The sequence below is a fragment of the Haplochromis burtoni genome, unplaced genomic scaffold, assembly GCF_018398535.1.
Source record: "Haplochromis burtoni strain Fernald_Lab_line unplaced genomic scaffold, NCSU_Asbu1 Contig_373, whole genome shotgun sequence".
In the NCBI taxonomy this organism is placed as follows: Eukaryota; Metazoa; Chordata; class Actinopteri; order Cichliformes; family Cichlidae; genus Haplochromis; species Haplochromis burtoni.
The window spans coordinates 408,939-426,638 of NW_024582734.1; the positions used below are offsets into that span (position 1 = coordinate 408,939).

The 17,700-nt window shown below is 40.2% G+C and overlaps 2 protein-coding genes across 4 annotated transcripts; both read left to right on the forward strand.

Moving 5' to 3' along the window:
- Positions 1-416: 416 nt before the first annotated feature.
- Positions 417-9,978, forward strand: si:dkey-33i11.1 (B-cell receptor CD22). 2 transcript variants are annotated; one of them, XM_014340579.2, is made up of 19 exons: positions 417-590; positions 657-767; positions 1,472-1,570; positions 1,713-1,824; positions 1,931-2,076; positions 2,146-2,266; positions 2,665-2,801; positions 3,769-3,891; positions 4,148-4,294; positions 4,801-4,906; positions 5,477-5,640; positions 5,778-5,927; positions 6,078-6,209; positions 7,729-7,810; positions 8,027-8,075; positions 8,213-8,299; positions 8,413-8,546; positions 9,149-9,271; positions 9,412-9,978. In XM_014340579.2, exons 2-18 carry the CDS (start codon positions 719-721, stop codon positions 9,249-9,251), a joined length of 1,941 nt encoding a protein of 646 aa, XP_014196065.1. In that variant the 5' UTR covers positions 417-590; positions 657-718; the 3' UTR covers positions 9,252-9,271; positions 9,412-9,978. The 2 variants fall into 2 exon arrangements, with proteins under 2 accessions (XP_014196065.1, XP_005943876.1); XM_005943814.2 differs by having other exon boundaries at positions 423-590; positions 702-767.
- Positions 9,979-12,161: 2,183 nt separating this feature from the next.
- Positions 12,162-17,647, forward strand: LOC102302802 (B-cell receptor CD22). 2 transcript variants are annotated; one of them, XM_014340581.2, is made up of 11 exons: positions 12,162-12,208; positions 12,293-12,347; positions 12,461-12,799; positions 12,875-13,099; positions 13,706-13,984; positions 15,018-15,308; positions 15,488-15,566; positions 16,156-16,186; positions 16,380-16,541; positions 16,628-16,737; positions 17,061-17,647. In XM_014340581.2, exons 2-11 carry the CDS (start codon positions 12,308-12,310, stop codon positions 17,119-17,121), a joined length of 1,617 nt encoding a protein of 538 aa, XP_014196067.1. In that variant the 5' UTR covers positions 12,162-12,208; positions 12,293-12,307; the 3' UTR covers positions 17,122-17,647. The 2 variants fall into 2 exon arrangements, with proteins under 2 accessions (XP_014196067.1, XP_042084925.1); XM_042228991.1 differs by lacking the exon at positions 12,162-12,208 and having other exon boundaries at positions 12,222-12,347; positions 15,491-15,566.
- The last annotated feature ends 53 nt before the right edge of the window (positions 17,648-17,700 follow it).

Consider the following 17,700-nt stretch of genomic DNA (forward strand, 5'->3'; position numbering starts at 1 on the left):
ACTAAAGAGAATTAAAAACAATTTAGAAAATCGAGGGAGACGTGTTACAGCAACAGCCTGCGACCAGACATGAAAAAATTAATGGTCAGTATGGCCCAATTTTGTGCGTATTTAAACCACTTTCAATCAAAGGTCTTGGTAGTTCTTTATCACTTCTGTAGTTTGGCTATACTGCGAACTGATTGACCACCTATTTGTACGTACCACCGGTCAATGACATTTAACCTGCAGTAAGAATAATTGCCACATTGCCAAGTGAGATGATCACAAGGATGTCACATTTTCACAGCCACACAAAATAGGAACTGTAAGTCACCAGAGGAGTGACCTTAAAAAAGCTATGGGAGTAAAAGTGAAAATGCTTCAAGATGAAGACAGAGGAGAAATCTGAGGTTACTTTTTCAAACATACTTATACTTCCTCTTCTTCTTCCTCCTCCTCCTCCTCCTCCTGCCCCTTCCGCTCCTCCTGCCAGCCGATTCAGATCACCATGCAACTCTCACCGCTATAAAAATCACCTCCATCACTATCAGGGGTCGCAAACATCCCACAACTCTGACTGGCCGAGGTGAACGTAAACCCTCTGAGAGGTGAGTACTTCAGATCTAATTGACTCGATGACTTTTTTTTAAAAATTTGACTGATGTGATCTTTAGCGCTCCATCTGCCCGTGTTTTTCTCCGTCTCCGGTGACATTCCAGCGCTCGTGTCAGCGGAGATGTTGGCAGGTGCGTTAGTTCTGGGCACCATCCTTACAGCTTTACCAGGTAAGAGAAATCACAGAGAGATCAAAGTATGACGTTTTTCTTTCCATTTTGTGCATCAAACAAGAAGCAAACTAAACCTTTGTGCATTCTTTGAGATTAATTACTAGATGTGTGGGTTGTTGTTGTTTTTTTAATCAAAGATTAAACTGATTTTTATTGAAAAGTATATTACATGCAAAAGGATTTACATGACAGGAGTAAAAAAAACAACAACAGTTTTTACAGATGTATTGTGCACCAAGGCTTCTGCAGCCAGGTGTCCTTGCCTTTACGCTCAGGTTATTTATAAGTATTGATTGCCTTTTGTGCAACGTAGTCAGCTGAGGCAGGCTGTTAGGAGCACAGGAAGTCACAATGGCTGCTCATCAAGCCTCATTTACACTGCTTCACTTTTATGTGTCCCTCTGAACGGAGCAGTGAGAGCTGTGGTTTGACAGCTTTCCCTCCGAGGAGTCACTCTAACTTGTGGGTTGTTGAGATTTATTCTTTTACTTCCCAAATATGTATTCATTGACCCTGGTGGAGCCTGTATTATAAGATGACGTGATGAGATGGTGAATCATACACATGTGGTTTTTGTAGGCTTTCTTTTAACTGTGTGTGTCTGTGTGTGTGTGTGTGTGTGTGTGTGTGTGTGTGTGTGTGTGTGTGTGTGTGTGTGTTCTTCAATATTTCTGTCTTATACCTGTTTGTGCCCCCTGCAGGCATCCAGAGCAGGTGGAGTGTCTCATTTTCTAGGAAGCAGATCTGTGTGTGGGCAGGAACGACCGTCACCCTGCCCTGTCGATATGACTACCCATCAGGTACAGAAGATGGGTATGGTAGATGGGTTCTGTACTATCAGATAAACACTGGATAGTAAGAAATAGTATAAAAATGTAAAGCGTTAAAGAAAGATGAAATTTGCAGTTTTTATTTGTATGTTTGTTTTTATGATCTTCACAGGTCACACTGTAAAGCGGGTCATGTGGTTCCGTGTGTCTGCTGAGGGTCGCAGGGAGTTCACCCACCACACCGACCCAAACCAGATCAGCCTGTCATACCGCGGACGCACACGGTGGGACCACCCGCACATCACAGATGCATTAAAGTGAAAGTTTGGTTGTGAAAGTTCTTTTAACACTTCTAGAAATAATGTGTTTTAATATAAATCTATCTTCCAGTTATACTGGGGGTAGCTACTCCAGCTGTTCAGTCCAGATTCGCGGTGTAAAGCTGAGTGATGCAGGTCAGTATCACTTCAGATTTGAGACAGATCAGCCCCTGGGGAGATGGACCTCCCCGGACACCATCACTCTGGATGTAACAGGTAGGTTCACACTAATGAAAGTTGCTATGACTGCTATTATGTAATAAGGTCTTAACAGCTGTGCTTCAGACCTCCAGGTCCAGCTGCATCCAGCCAGGCCTGGCAACATGTTCGGCTTCGGAGACACTGTGTTTGTGGGCTGCCAGGCCAGAGGATGTGCTGCTCCAGGAAGGAGCCTTGCGCTCTACAGGTGCGTGAGTGTGCATGTACACAGTACACACCGTACATGTCTCTCAGCTGTTATTAGAGTAAAGTTAGAATTATGTTGTTTGTTGTTGGTGGCTGTAGCTCAGGAGGTAGAGGAGGTCATCAGCTAATGTGAAGGCTGGTTGTTTGATCTCTGGCTGCTCCAGTCTGCATGCCAAAGTATACTTGGGCAAGATACTGAGACCCTAGTTGCTCTCCAATGCATCCATCGGTGTGTGAATGCTAGACAGAAAGCACTTAAGCATAGAAAAGTGCTTGAGTGAATGGGTGTGAATGAGGCATGTTGTGTAAAATGCTTCGAGTGTTAGAAAAAAAAAACTGTCTGTTGAGCATTTATAAAAACCAGTCCATGTTAAGTGTAGACTTTATGTGTGCACACAGGAATGGTTTAAACCTCGGCTCTTATGAGAAATGGATGATCATTAACCGCTTTGACCAGCAGCATGCCGGAGCATACACCTGTCGACCGATCCCACCCCAGAACGTACAGTCTCCATCACTCTCACTGGCACTGGGACGTAAGCAACCTCAGGCAACCAAACCTGAAAGCTTTTCATATCTTCTAGTTTATCTCTTCATGTCGTGTTCACAGGCATGTAGGAGGATATTCCTGGAATAGCTGGAAAGTGTAACTGCTGGAAAGATCAGCAATTAAATTTTCAGATTTTACTGAACTTCACACATATAGGGCATATATGCATGTTACAGCCCCTGATAAACGTTAAATTGTGTACAAACCCATTAGGATGCTGTGCACAATGTAAATCTACACATAACGATTTATTTATAAATCAATTACATTTTATATTTAATTCAAAATCATACAAAGACTACATAAGTATGTTACACTAATTTTTTTAATCATGTCATAGCTAATGAGGTTACCAAGTAATGTGCAGAAAAAGGTCCTTTCAGAATAAAATATAGTGTGGCTAAACAGTTCAATAATTCCACAATGAAGTCTTCAGTATCCAGAGAAAATATCCGAACCTTCAGGGACAAGGTTGAAAACCAACACTGATTGCCCTCCAAAGAACATTTCCAAAAACTATCCTGAGGTCTGACCAACCAAATTAACTTTAATCTTCTTTCTTATTACAGTGAAACAATGCCAAACTACATTCTAAATGTACAGCATGGATTTGTAGAAAAATTGAAATAGAAACATTTTGAACTCCACGGAACAAAAATACAACAGAGTTGCCCCTAAACTGCTGTGCTTCTGCAATCCAAAATCAACCAATTCAAAAAAGCAACAACAACATCTGCTCTCCTCAGATCACAAACATATAATATACTGCACACATGCTCCTGTTACCAAATTCGCAATGAGCATATTCAATAAAATTCGACTAGTTCAGCACTTGATATGTTGTCTGTACTGTTTTCTGTTAAATACAGGGTTTTCATTTTGTTATACTTACTCATCTTCTCAGGTTTTTGGTAATGGGGTTGTCCCTCTTTGCTCTTTCTCATGCTCACCAGATGGTCCTCGCTTCACCTCCATCACAGTCTTTCCAGTAGGAGAGGTGTCAGAGGGCAGCTCCGTCACTCTGACCTGCAGCAGCGATGCAGCTCCGCCTGTCGAGAGCTTTGCTTGGTTCAAAGGTACCGGACTCACCTCTGATCATTGTATTTAAATTATATGTGATACATCCACGTCCACCTGATTGAGATGGATGGACTAACTGGTTGATGACAGTTACACATAAGTAGACATAATAATGAATAATTTGTAGAAATAAAAAAAAAATCAAAACTAACTGAAGTTCTGGAAACAGTGTACTATAAAAGAAAACACATTTCTTGGATTATGACCACACTTAAATTTTATGCCTGCACTAATCCTTTGTGTGTTTTCCAGACATGGAGAGTGGGAGCATCCCAGATAGTTTCAGGCCTCAGCTCCACCTGTCCAACCTCAAATACACAGACAGAGGAGAGTATTTCTGTGTAGCCCGTAACTCACTGGGAACGGATCGCTCCAAAGCGCTTCTACTCAATGTCACTTGTAAGTTTGTTGCATGTTTTTATTAATATCACAGAGACAATCTGCCCCCAATTAAACCAATCAAAATCATGTGTTTAGTAATAGATTGGTGTCATTTTCTGTAAATGGTTATTCTAGTCGGGGTTTTATTCTAGTTCTTATTGTGTAAATCTGTCAAAGGGCAGTCTGGGTTAAACTGATTAAGCAACGATTCTATTTTAAGCGAGATGTGAAGCGAGTACTCAAATAAATGTCATATGGATAAAGGAACAGGAAGTGATACAACCTCAACTCAGACAGTTTTTTTTTCATACTGTTCCACACAGATTAAGTTTAATAATCAAATAAAAAAGCTCTTTCGGCTGCTCTCTTACCACAAGGGTTTGTCACAGTGTTTAGCTCTGTGTGTTTGATTTGGAAATTTATGCTGGACGTCCTTACTGACGCAACCTCAAAGAGAATTTGCAAAATCACTATAAATAATAGCATCTTTTTTTTCTTTTTTGACTGTCTGTCCGCTTCTTTAGACTCTCCAAAGAACACTCATGTGCTGGTGAGTCCTCGAGGGGATATGAGAGAGGGCTCATTTGCAAACCTGAGCTGTGTCAGCCACGCAAACCCTCCTGCCAACAGGTATGAGGGTACAGCAACAACCAAGTTTCATTCTACTATGTATTTTTTCCTCATCTTGGTGTTTTTCCTCATCAGTATCATGATTCTCTCATGGCTTTTCACCACATTAAAATTATGTAAATTCAAACTTCAGTCTTGTTTCTCATTTAAAACTGGATATTTTGCAAGTCCTGAATTATTTTATTATTTCTTCACCGAAAACCCCCCCAACACTATCAGTCATTAAAAATATAAGTAAGTAAAGTTTATTTAGTTAGCACATTTTGTGGCCATAAAAGGCACAGAGTGCTGTACAGAAATTAAGACATTTTTATTAACATCAATAGAGAAACATCTTAAAACAGAATTTAAGAAAAATACTTAAAGACAAATGAATGTCAACAGCAGGCCTGATTATACCTGTTAAAGGGTCTGGGTGCCACAGACTAAAAGCCCCTGTCCCCCCTAATCTTCAGTCTTCTACCAGGGAAAACTAACAAAAAATGATTGCTTCATGTTTGCCCAGTCCCATGAATCATTTTCACCCTAATCATCATCATCCCCACCACCATAATCACCTCTCTGCTACAGGTATGCTTGGTATCGTATCATTGGTGACCAGGTGATTGCTAAAGGTGCCTTTCAGAACCTGACATTGTCGTCTGTGCGTGCTCACCATGCTGGTCAGTACTACTGCAGAGCTTCAAACGGATTAGGATACCAAACGTCACCTGTTGCTACTCTCACTGTGCTGTGTAAGTAATGAATGTGTTGGCTGGCTTCGTGTCGTTTAGCAGTTTTGTCTCAGTTTCTGCTCTGCTTCTACTCCTGTGGCTTTTCTTCATAGAGTAAAGTTTGAAGCTGTCTTAATTCTTTCTTATTCTCTCTCAAGATCCCCCTAAGAACACTTCAGTTCTGGCTCGTCCCTCCAGTGTTGTGGATGCTGGCAGACCTTTGACCTTGACCTGCAGCAGTCAGGCGAACCCAGCAGTGGACAACTTCACATGGCACCGATTAGCTCTGGATGGAGGGGCTGTGCAATGTCAGCATATAAAAACTAACTAATACATTTTAAAGCATTTATACAAAGGCAACATTTCCATCTGTAGGATCCTCCACAGGAAGTATGTTATATGAATTTGTGTTGTGGCATGCATAAGAAGAATCTCCTTTCCTGTGCTCTGACATGCAGCTTGGGTCACCAAGTCTGGTCCTGTCTTTACCATCTCTGAGGTTGGCCCGAGTGCAAGCGGTCAGTACTACTGTGAGGCCAGGAATCGAATTGGAGCCCACAGCTCTCCAGTCCTCACCGTAAGAGTCAGAGGTACAAACACATTCACATTTGTTACATGTCTGTCAACAGGATGTTATCAAGCACAGTTTTTTTGTTAGTTTATAAAAATCATGGCTGTAATTTTTAACCACAGTGCAACTTTAAAGAAGGACATGTTGTTTGGTCTGCCCGCCACTTTGGCTGAGACTGAAATATCTGAACAAAGATGAAATTACGTAGGAACATGAATATTCTTAAAGAGGATCCAAACACTGATTAACTAGCAACACCTACAGACTATAAAATATATATATATAAAGATGTGCATGGTTTGAAGCCTCAAGTTTAGTGTATTTGTTGTTATATGCAGCCAAAACTGATTATGACAGAGTGGAGTGCTAAGGTACCAGCTAGCGCCTCCTGCTGTGGTTAGCAAAGTGCTTCTGCAAACAGACACATATCCCTGCTAATTAGAGCTAACATGAAAATAAAATGATACTAGAATACTGTTCACCAAATGTGTGTGAAACAAGCTATAGTTAATAAGCACAGTTAATAAGAAAAAAATGAAGGATATTCATTATATAATTGCTTTAAAAATGCTACCACAGGCACAATTCCTTCTTATTCTTATTAGCTGAAGCAATACATAGCTAATAGCTAAAGCGCTATCAGAGAGCAGAAAAGCAGTTTAGCAGTTGGTTTTAGCCAAACATTACCAGCATAGGTAGTTTTAGCTAGAAAAACTCCCCCCAAAAACATTAATAATAACATAAATATCTGCACAGTTTTCAATAAAGAGGTATGTTAGCACCATAGAGCAAAGCTTTGTTGGTCTAATTCTGCCCAAGTTTAGATTGACTCACTTTTGGCACTAGCTAGCGCAAATGTCCAGTTTCAGAACTTCAGTTTTTGGTACTTTCCTCCCAGGATATTGCTCTTTGGAAGCAGCAAGAGATCATCAAAATGAAAACTCAAAAATCATTGGAAAGTTTTTAAACTTTGTCCTCACATACACAATGTACACATTTCCTCCGGATAAACTGTAGTAATTTGGGGGATCTCTTCACTTTTTACACACTCACACTCAATCAGGCGCAGACTCAACAAGGCGTATTTATCTGCAATCTTTTACCATAGGAGATGTTTGGATAGATTTCCCTTTGTCTGAATGGTGATGAAACCTTCCTGTCAGTATCGCAGGCTCTGGTCTTCATTGTATATGGTCTCATGATTTCTGACTGTTTTTGTATGAGTCATGGTGAGTCACTTAAAGCCCTCTCTCTACAAGGGGGGAGGAGGAGGTGATGAGGTGCTGTGGAAAACGACTCTGTGAGTCTAGACAGCTGAAGAAGTGGAGCTGGGTTTGGAAATCAGGACTGGAAACACAAGACTAAAGTCTAGACAGCGGCTAACTAATGCCGTGCTCTTTCCCTCTTTAGTCACATACACTTTCTATTTTTATTTCTGATCTTTTTTTAGCTTGCGGCACTTCTGTACTCCATCATTTCATCTCCTTTCTTCCCCCCTCTAGTCACACTGATAACCCTTGTAATCCTTCCATTGGCAGGTCGTTTAAAGGTCATTGCCTTGGCCTCAGCAGTGGGTGTTTCTGCTGGACTCATCACACTGACAGTGGCTGTTATGATCAGGTGACAGGAAGTACACTGCTATTTATCCATTACTACTCCTGGGCTATTTCTGTGATCTTACGCAGACATAAAAAAAGCACAATTTCTTCCTCTGTTTTAAGGAGGAACATATGACAGTTTTGTCAGTTGCTCGTTTTTCTTCCCTTTGGCTTATTTGTATTAGTGTTGTTAGAGGGGTTGTCACTTGCTAACAATCCCTTTTCTTTACCTTCCCAGTAAAAACATGCACAGAGTAGACACAGAGTCAGTAGACGTGACAAACAAGGTACAGTGATCTTTGTTTAATTGGTTTTGATCAGTTATGGAATTGCTCTATCTCTTCATTTCTTGCTGTAGTTTTGCTGTAAGTCTAATTCTCAGTTTTCTCTGCTGTGTGTGTGTTTTCGTGCGTTTCCCCCACAGTGTCCATCAGTGACAGCTGACACTATGTTTTATGAGTCAGCTGAACATATCTACCCAGTGAGGAAGGGCAAGATGTCCGACATACCGGTGAGAAAATATTTACGAGGCATTCATGGCTATGGATGAGAAATGCAGTTTTTGCATTTGTGTGTGTGTGTGTGTGTGTGTGTGTGTGTGTGTGTGTGTGTGTGTGTGTGCAGGAGGAGCCAGAGGATTTGAGTGACAGCTCCCATCCCTCCATTGTTCCTCTGAAGGATGCTCCACCAATCACAGAAGGTCAAAGTTGCAGCCTTGCCTCCAACTACATCACTGTGCACTACTCCAGGTTGTCCAGGTACAGCACACCTGCATATCTTTTTCCCATATTACGCAAACTACAAACCTTCCCCATCCCAAAGGTCCCACCCAATATATTAAAAAATTTAAATTTAAAAAACATACACTCAAAATTAGCCTAGTGCAATTGTGTTCAAGCAGTTAAAATAAATGATAAACAGCTGACACATGTATAAGAACTTATTAGCATTCCCTCTGAGCCTGAATTAGATTTTTCACAGTTTAAAAAAAAACATCTTTCAGCCAAAGTGATGTAGCTGGAGGGTGAGGACAGCAGAGGTATTAAAAGGATGCCGGGATGTGTTTTAGATCGTCTTGATTTTTACAAATGCAATCTGTATACGGTCTTAACCTGAATAAGGGCGAGTCTTTTTCATGAGGGTGAGGTATGAATTCTGCCAATTACTTTTCCCCAGTAATCATCCCCAAATTTAAGACCCACTTCCTGTTTCACTGTCGAATTGTTTCTCCAACATTTAGGTCCACAGTACTATTGTTACTTGTGCTGTTTTCTACTATTGCTTTATGTTATGTTGACCTGTTACTTTTATGATATGATGTGAGATGAACTAATGTGGTTCCTGTTTGCTGTCCGTGCAGCACAGATCAGGTGCAGGTGCACAACCGGCCACTGGGTGCTGATAAAAAACCAAAGGATTCCTCCAAAGTTGTTTACACTTTACTGCCCCAGCCTCGTCACTAACCAGGAGGAAGCAGCTTCAGGTAAGTCACTTACAGCTGCTCGTGTCAAAAACAGCAACAGCACTGTGATGTAGGTTTGTTGTTGCTTTTCCTACCTGGACACGCTCCCTGTTTAAGTGCAGGTTTTATATTTTATTCTGTTCTCCTGTTTTCTTTCTTAGCTGAATGGCACATCAGCTTTCCTCATTTGAGCAAATCACTTTGCTTCTGTCCACTCGAGGGACAGGAAACTCACCCTGGTGACACCGTACACCGTTTTGGATCAGACACTCGGATTGTGTCACATTATGGATTCACTAAGAGAGAAGCATGTGTTCTTTCCTGGAGTCCAGCTCCTAACTTTGCTGCATTTCTCTGTTTCTTTCTGTGCACCTGAACAGCAATAACACTGAATGCCTTTTTGCTTGCACTCCACGTTGCAGGTTGCCATATTTCTAGTGTTGCCTGTTTGTTGATACTTAACAGTGGAATTTTTGATGACCAATTATTAGCGGTTGCTACTTTATCATTTGCAGTGATGATTTGTATGAAAATAAGAGCTTGATATCTGAGGGAGAAATCGTGTAGAATCATTTTTGACATGCATAAAGGATATACAGCACTTCACATTGATGAGTTCCCGCACTGATTGATCTTCTCCACTAAATTTAGATGTTTGTGCAGTTGATAGAGCTTATATTATATCCAATCAATGCAAATGAGCTGTCAATAAAATCAAATCAAATCAATCAGTTGTGCATGTCTGTTTTTCTTTGCTGCTGATTTTAAAATATCATCTAATTCATTTGTAATAAAATAATAAATATTTCAAACAATTAACTCTCACAAGAATCTTATGTATTTATCTATGACTGTGTACTTTGTGAACGGTTTTCACCGGACATTTGAGACTTTCCACAGTGACATGGATCGACTCAAGAACGTCTTGCTTCTTGTGGTGATCCACGTCTTGTTTTGCAACACTTTAGATTTTAAGCCTGAAAAGGAAAAATAAGCACATATTGGGTCTCATTCACTAACCTAAATGTTCTTATTGCGCAAAAAAAAGAAAGAAAGTGAAACCTCAAACATGAACCAGTATTGTCCCAGTTATCACCGCGTTTGTTGGATTCACTCTCAACTACTCCTGACTGCTACCATAATCTCCATGCCACACCCTCTTTTCTCTATATAAAGAAATCTCTTTATCTTGAAATTAATGGAAATCAATTCATAAATGAAGTCTGACTGAAGCAACTGAAACTATAGTCTCTGAAGAAAAAGTGCATTTTTACTCTAAAGTGATTGTTTCCCTTTTTTTAAGCAGAAAACACCAGGCTTGGGCTGGAATATATCTAAATTGATATTGGGAAATAAAAGAGCAACAGATCATAATAAAAAGGTTGAGGACAAGGATGTGTCAGCCTCAGATGAGAAACCGCACTGCAGTTATTGAAAAACATCCACTATCACAAGCAAAGCTGGGACAGTGTGGAGAAATGAAACTATACTCTTCATCTTCCATACTTGCTGGATGGAAATGAAGAATATTTTAAGATGAGATCAGATTAGACACCACAATGCCTTTGTTAGCTGTTATTTGCTTATTAATAAAAAGGTTAAAAGTGTTCACATTTGTCACATATTTCATTCTAATTCTGAGCACTTTAAGCTTTTAGTGTTTTGGAAACCTTTGAATGATGAAGAAACTTATAATAACCAGTATTAGTAATAGAATTAGTAGTGTTCAGTTTAAAGATGTGTGACTAAATTTTCTAAGACATCCGGGCTTTTATCATTTGTTCATATGTTCTGAAGCGCTTCTACATTTGCTCGTATTGATGAGTCCCAGATTTGTACACACATTTCTTTAGAGGCTCACTCACTCTTTCTGAAAGAGTCTACATATTTGACCTGATGCAGAACTTCATCCTATAGCTTCAAACTTTCAAAGTTTAGAAAATGTTTTTGCCTATAAATGTGTCACTAATGCGCTGTTTGTAACATTTCCTTTCTTTTGCAGCAATTGCAATATTTCGTGGGGCAATGTGTCCAGAAAAGACAACGTTAAGAAATCAGTCATGACAAGTCATGATGTTACAATCATCCTGTTGGACGCACGATATAAAAGTACCTTAACAATGCCTTAGTTAAATACAGCGGAGAGGAGAGGAAATCACATGGTGATTGTTCCTTTGAGAACAGGCTCTTCCTGTTCATGGACACCAACCACAGTGCACAGCATAATTCACTTATGTTGGATACAAGAACCACAAACCTGAATGAGTCATGAAACATGCTCTTAAAATCCATTGCTTTTGATACTTAAACGCCTGCGAGATCCAAAACACAAAACAATCCATTGCCACAGCGTTAGAGTGACAGCTGCACACAGAGGTATCACATGAAAATACATTAAGACGATCACAGCGCTTCACTTTGAGCAAAAAATATCTATGAAGACACCGGTGGGTTCTCCAGCTTCGCTTAAACAGAGCGGTAGCCCCACCTGGTGGAAAAATATATTTCAGGTCGTCTACAAGCCCTTCCTACATCCTTGACTCCTTTCCTCGGCAAAAAAAGGCGATGAGCTAGAACAGCGGGCATTCAACAAATGAGAAATCCTTAATTAAGAACAGTCATTTTAAAGTGATGTTAGTCGAAGTCAGAGTTGATCATCTTAAATAAATAAAACAGCTTCTTTCGATGTAAGCTGTATCAATTAGTTGTCTTTTTTTTAAATACAATTATTAGATAATGCTTTGTTTAACAGAGTATGGAAACATTTTAATAGGTTAATTATAAATTTAAATATTTGTGTTGATATCCGTTTTTTAAAAAAAATGAAACTATAACTTTTCATAATCATTCTGAAAGTGTGCCATTAGAGGAAGCAACGAAAGGATGTGTGCCTACTTCTGCTTTTTGCACCACAAAAATGAAGAATGTGTAAAGCAATAAGCCACTTTGCTTCAGCCGGTGAGTACTTCTGATCACTAACTCATGGTTTCTTTATTTTGTGGGACAGCTGGTGTATATTGACCTGTGTCATGATTGTTGCAGGTAAAACTTCAAATAATGGAAAGCTGGAGCCTGATCATTCTGGTAATAACGCCAGGTGAGGAGATTTATTTTTTAATCTAATAAACAGGATATGTGATGACTAAAATGGAACTGCAGCGCTAATTCTGGAAATACATTTTTCTTCATTTTCTGCATTTTTGTCCAAAGGTGTCTGGAGCGGAGACTGGAGTGTGACGTCTGAAAATCAGTGTGCTTTGAAAGGAACATCAGTATTGATCAACTGCAAATATGACTACCCTGTAGGTCACTTTGTTACTTCTGTCAGCTGGTTTAAAAACGTGTATGCATCTGGCAGATGGGGACTTTTTCCTCTTGATAAACTTACTTCAAGTCTGGACCACTTTAAATATTTGGGAAACTTCCGCGGCGACTGCAGTCTGAAGGTCAATGATGTACAACACACTGATGAAGGAGCTTACTATTTTCGTTTTACCACAACATTCAACAGATGGATGAGCATAAAACCGATGTACTTGTCTGTGGGAGGTAACGACTAATTACAAGAACATTTCTGTTTCGATGAGTTTAGCAAACATTTATTGATTTATGTTTCTTTATCAGAGCTGACCACAGTCATCGAGCCGAGCACTGTGACAGAGGGAGGTCATGTCGCGCTGACCTGTATGTCAGGCTGTCCTGAGCCTAAAGACATTGTCTGGTTCAGAAATGGGCAACCTGTGTCAAATCCAGTCTTCCAGGCCAGGAGAGAGGATGCTGGGGACTACTATTGTGCAGTCCATGGACAGGAATCAGTCAGATCCGCACCTGTGGCTCTGAATGTTCAATGTGAGTAGAGGGTTAAGAAAGCATACCACAGAATCCAAGTTACAGGCCCCGCTCTATTCACGTGCTACATGAATATATGATTAACTTTATTATATATGACTGTGTTTTTCTTTCTGTCTCCTGTGAGGAAGACCAATTGTTACAGGAGTACACTTGAATCTCATCATAATATTTCAATAACTTTGATCATGTGAATTATTAGAATCATTTTTGGACAATTGTGTCCAGAAATTGGCTCAAGTTGTACTTTTACATATCCTCACTTGGACATCACAATATCTCACCTTTACTCTGGGAAATTAGGTTAAAGGTTGCTTGAAGTTTGATCTAAGTGTGAAATAAGGTCAGATAAGGTTATGTTTTATCCAGCATGAGCACCATTGTTGTGGCCCATGCCGATGAGATAAGAGACAGCAGGATGACAGAGGAGTTTTTTTGTGGCTTGTAAAAATTAGTTTTAAAAACAGAAAAGGGGAAGTAAAATACTGAAATTTTCCTTCATTGTATTTTATTTTTGTTGCATGTATTGACACTTTTAATGACTCCATCACTACGATCAGGATTTATCATCCACGTGGCTACACTTCCTTATCTCCTCTCAACCAGACGCTCCCAGAGAAGTGACACTATCAGTGAGTCCATGGGGAGACATCCGCAGTGGAGGGACAGCGACTTTGACCTGCAGCAGCGATGCCAACCCTCCTGTGGCACACAGCGGATACAGCCTGTATAAGGATGGACAGCTTCTCAGTTCAGGGCAGAATTACATCATCTCTGACATCCTCCCCAGCGACAGAGGATGGTACTACTGCCAGGCATGGAATAACATCAGCTGGAGGGGCATCGACTTGATCAACTCGACAGAGGTTCACCTTGACGTTAGATGTGAGTGTGTCTGGTTACTTGGAAGCTATCTAGGAGGGCAATTAGACACATGGTCATGAGTACAGTGTCAGACATTTCAAAGGCAATCCTCAACTGACTGATATCACAACTTCCTGATGATTGCTACAGTCTGTCTGTTTGCTGTCACAATGTGTCAAAAAGTTCAGTCTGGAGGAAGTGATATTAAAATATCCATGCTGATGCATCATTTTTTAACTTTTTACAGTAAAGCACACATGTCGTCTAACTGGTTTCACCATCTACTTAAAAAGGACATTTTCTAAGACCTGATTATTCACAAGTTAACAAGTTCTTTAGTGTTGTCCATAGGGAGAAGAGACTGATGAATGAAAGGACCAGAAACACATTTTTTTAAAAATCTAATTGTTGCAGTCTAAGGTGACCCCCTTAGACAGTTTTTTAGTGTTTAGGTGGGTTTATGTGGGTTCTAAAAACTTTTATTTTAAACATTTATTTCCTAAATTGAGCTTCACGGAAAGAGTTAAATCTATAACAGTTTTTTAGGGCTCCATGGTCCAAATCAGTCCTACATGTCCACTTTAATTTAGAGATCACTTCTGGAAGACAAAGTCTGTCCTGTCCTAACAAATACGTGATGAAATTAGTTTAACTGATACTCTTAAGGTTTATTCATTCAAAGAATTAATCTTTAACAAGATTCCAACAAATGTAACATTTTCCACTGAAGTTAGGCATCAAAGTTAGATGCAAGATTACATGCAACCAAATTAATTAAAGTCAGCAGCTTTTGTGTGTGTGCCGGGGGGGGGGGGGGGGCATCCTTTTTTTACTTTAAACTTTGGATCTTAAAGCCATTGAGAAGTGTATCTCTTCTGTTTTTATTAGGAAGACAAGAGAGCACATTTAAATGTAATTATTTTAGTTGTAATGCGTCTCTTCAGATTTTAGCACTCAAAGAAGAAGAGGTTGTGAACAGCTGATCACTTATCACCATTTTTCCTGTCTTTTTATAACAAATCTGTTAACAATCGTGATGTTTGGGCTTTTTCAGACCCTCCAACGAACATTTCCATTTCAGTGGATCCACAGCTGTTTGATGAGGGCAGCAGTGTCAATCTGACCTGCAGCAGTGTGGCTAACCCCGCAGCAGACAGCTACATATGGTACAAAATGGTTGACTCTGACGCCACCAGCTCCATGCTGCAGGTGGGCTCAGGACAGCTGCTCTCCCTTCCCTCTGTGGAAGAGTCCCACGGTGGAGTGTACCTCTGCAAGGTCAGGAACAGTCTCGGGGAGAGCAACTCAACTCAGGTGCTGCTGTCCATGCAGAGAAAGCAGGATGGTAGGAGCCAATACTTACAGATGCTCGTTGTATCCTCAAAAGGCAATCTGTGCCAAATACCACAACCTCTTAATCTGATATGAAAAATAAATCTTAAGTTGCCTCAATTCCTTTATTGAAATTTATTGAGCTGATTGACTATATGTTATTTCCAAGCTGAGTGTGTGCTTTCCCCTCAGAAGGGCAGTCCCTCCCAGTCTTGGCTGGAATTGGAGTTTCTCTTCTTGTGACACTAGTGGTGGCGCTTCTTCTGTTCCGGTGAGTCAGTAAGAGATGGCGAGTGAGGCTTTAGTGAGGCTGACTCATGTCATTTTTTGCACTTAAACACTTACTTAAATGTGCATATTTCTTATGTCACTGCATTTTTTTTCACGTGTTGCAGAACTTTTAAAAACGTGTCTTACCTAATGCTGTAATGAGTGTTAACATGCACCGTGTGTGTCATCTGAATTTCCATTCTGCTGCTGCCATTTTTAACACATCAGTCACCGCAGCATATTTCTACACTGACAGTCGGTATCTTGGCATTTAGTAGGGAGGGGAGCATTCATTGCTAGGGTCCATATCAGCACAGAAGGTCACTACTATACATAAAACGACTTTCATGGATTCTTTATAGATTGTGTCTGTACATTTAGTTAGTTTTGATATATTAAGAAACTCCTAGAAGGCAGGATTTTAGCATGTAAGCTGCCTGTGTTTGCTAGTATTACATAACAGCTTCCCTTAAACATTAGGAAACGTGACTGAGCAACGTAGAACGTTCTGTTCTGGCTTGAGTTGGCAGAACTTTTGACATATTTAACTCTTGATTTATTTATCTTTTTAAATTTTGTTGTCATGGCAGGAAGAAACAGAAGACTAGCGCAGACAAGAAAGTGAGTACATGCAAAAAAATCTTTAAATAAGCCATATCTGTCAGTTACACACAGGTTCGGGAAGTATCCCGCTGAAGAGCATGCGCACACACACACACACACACACACACACACACACACACACACACACACACACAGATAGCAGACCAAATATTCTAGTGGAGTGATGATTTTGATGTGTCCACTCTGGCAGAGAGTGTTTGACTCCAGGCTCATCAGAACAAGATCAAGATCTTCAGCCACCGAAGATCCACCTGACACCACTTATGCTAACATCCACCCGCTTCCATCCTCGACTCCCTCTGTCCCTCCTCAGGCCATTTCTACGGCTTCACAGAGGAGCTCACACCGGGTGGTAAGTAACGATCCACAGTCGTAACTGTTCAGCATTTCTGCTAAACACAACACACTCATATTACATCAACTTCTTCTTTCTCTTAGGATACCGCTTCTTATGAAGATGAGGTTACCTATTCCACAGTGACCATCAGGCCCAAAGACCCCAGTTTTCCACATCACCTGAACTCCAACAGACAGCCACAGCACTCCTGGTATGCTTCCTCTCCAAACTCTGACATGTTCACAGCACAGCATTGTAGGGTTTCCACACACATCTCCAACTAAAGCAAAATAACTGAAATCATCACATATAAAAAAAATTAAGATTTATCTTTATAACAGTGACTAAAGCCTGCACATTTCTAGAAACGTTACTAAAGGAGACACAACCACACTCCATGATAACAAAACTGATCTTAAACTGCCTCAGTGTTGCTATCGGTGTGTCATCATAAAGGTTATCACAGAAGTGACACCTGACACAGCTTCAGACTGCGACCCAACCACATTGTTCATTCCACTGTTTTCTCCTCAGGTCCGAAGCAAGAGAAAACAACGACTCTGTGATCTACGCCTCTGTGTTTAAATCCAGCTGAGTCTCTGCATTTTGTCATGTGCCCTCTTCCTCTCAAGAAAATAAGCAAGTTTAAAGCTCAGTGTACCGTCATCTTAAGGCAAACCTGTTTTCAGGAGTGTTAAAACGTTTGAAAACTAAATGTTTTTTATTGAAATAATTTTAATTATTTATAGCAATCATGTTGTTGCACTGTTTATGTTGTAAAAACACAACTGATCAAATTAATAGCATATGAAATTTTTAAAAAAACGTTTTAAAGGATGGCAGGGAGAAAAAATGACATTTCTGTCATTCCATCAGCTAAGAGGTAATGAGACTGGTTCAGCTTGTGAATTAATTTGTTAATGGGATTGATTAATATATTATAAACAGATATGAGTCACAATTTTAGCTGACAGGGAGGAGGAGATTGGCGCTTTAGGAATTTCTTCAAGAATAATATTTTACTATTTACAGACAGGACAAAGTGTGACTTTCTCAAGAAACATCACAAACGAATCCAGGTCTCGATATTCTTCCTGTGGGTGCAGGGGTGTACGCTGTGCAGTGGCAGAGTACTCGTGTTATTTCTGTTAAGTCTGGGTTACTGTAAAACTGC

Coding starts and splice junctions, on each gene's coding strand:
- si:dkey-33i11.1 (XM_014340579.2), top strand. CDS start 719: ATGTTGGCAGGTGCGTTAGTTCTGGGCACCATCCTTACAGCTTTACCA. Junction 3,892..4,147: donor GAGCTTTGCTTGGTTCAAAG/GTACCGGACTCA, acceptor TGTGTTTTCCAG/ACATGGAGAGTGGGAGCATC. Junction 5,641..5,777: donor TGCTACTCTCACTGTGCTGT/GTAAGTAATGAA, acceptor TTCTCTCTCAAG/ATCCCCCTAAGAACACTTCA.
- LOC102302802 (XM_014340581.2), top strand. CDS start 12,308: ATGGAAAGCTGGAGCCTGATCATTCTGGTAATAACGCCAG. Junction 12,348..12,460: donor CATTCTGGTAATAACGCCAG/GTGAGGAGATTT, acceptor TTTTGTCCAAAG/GTGTCTGGAGCGGAGACTGG. Junction 16,187..16,379: donor AGACTAGCGCAGACAAGAAA/GTGAGTACATGC, acceptor CCACTCTGGCAG/AGAGTGTTTGACTCCAGGCT.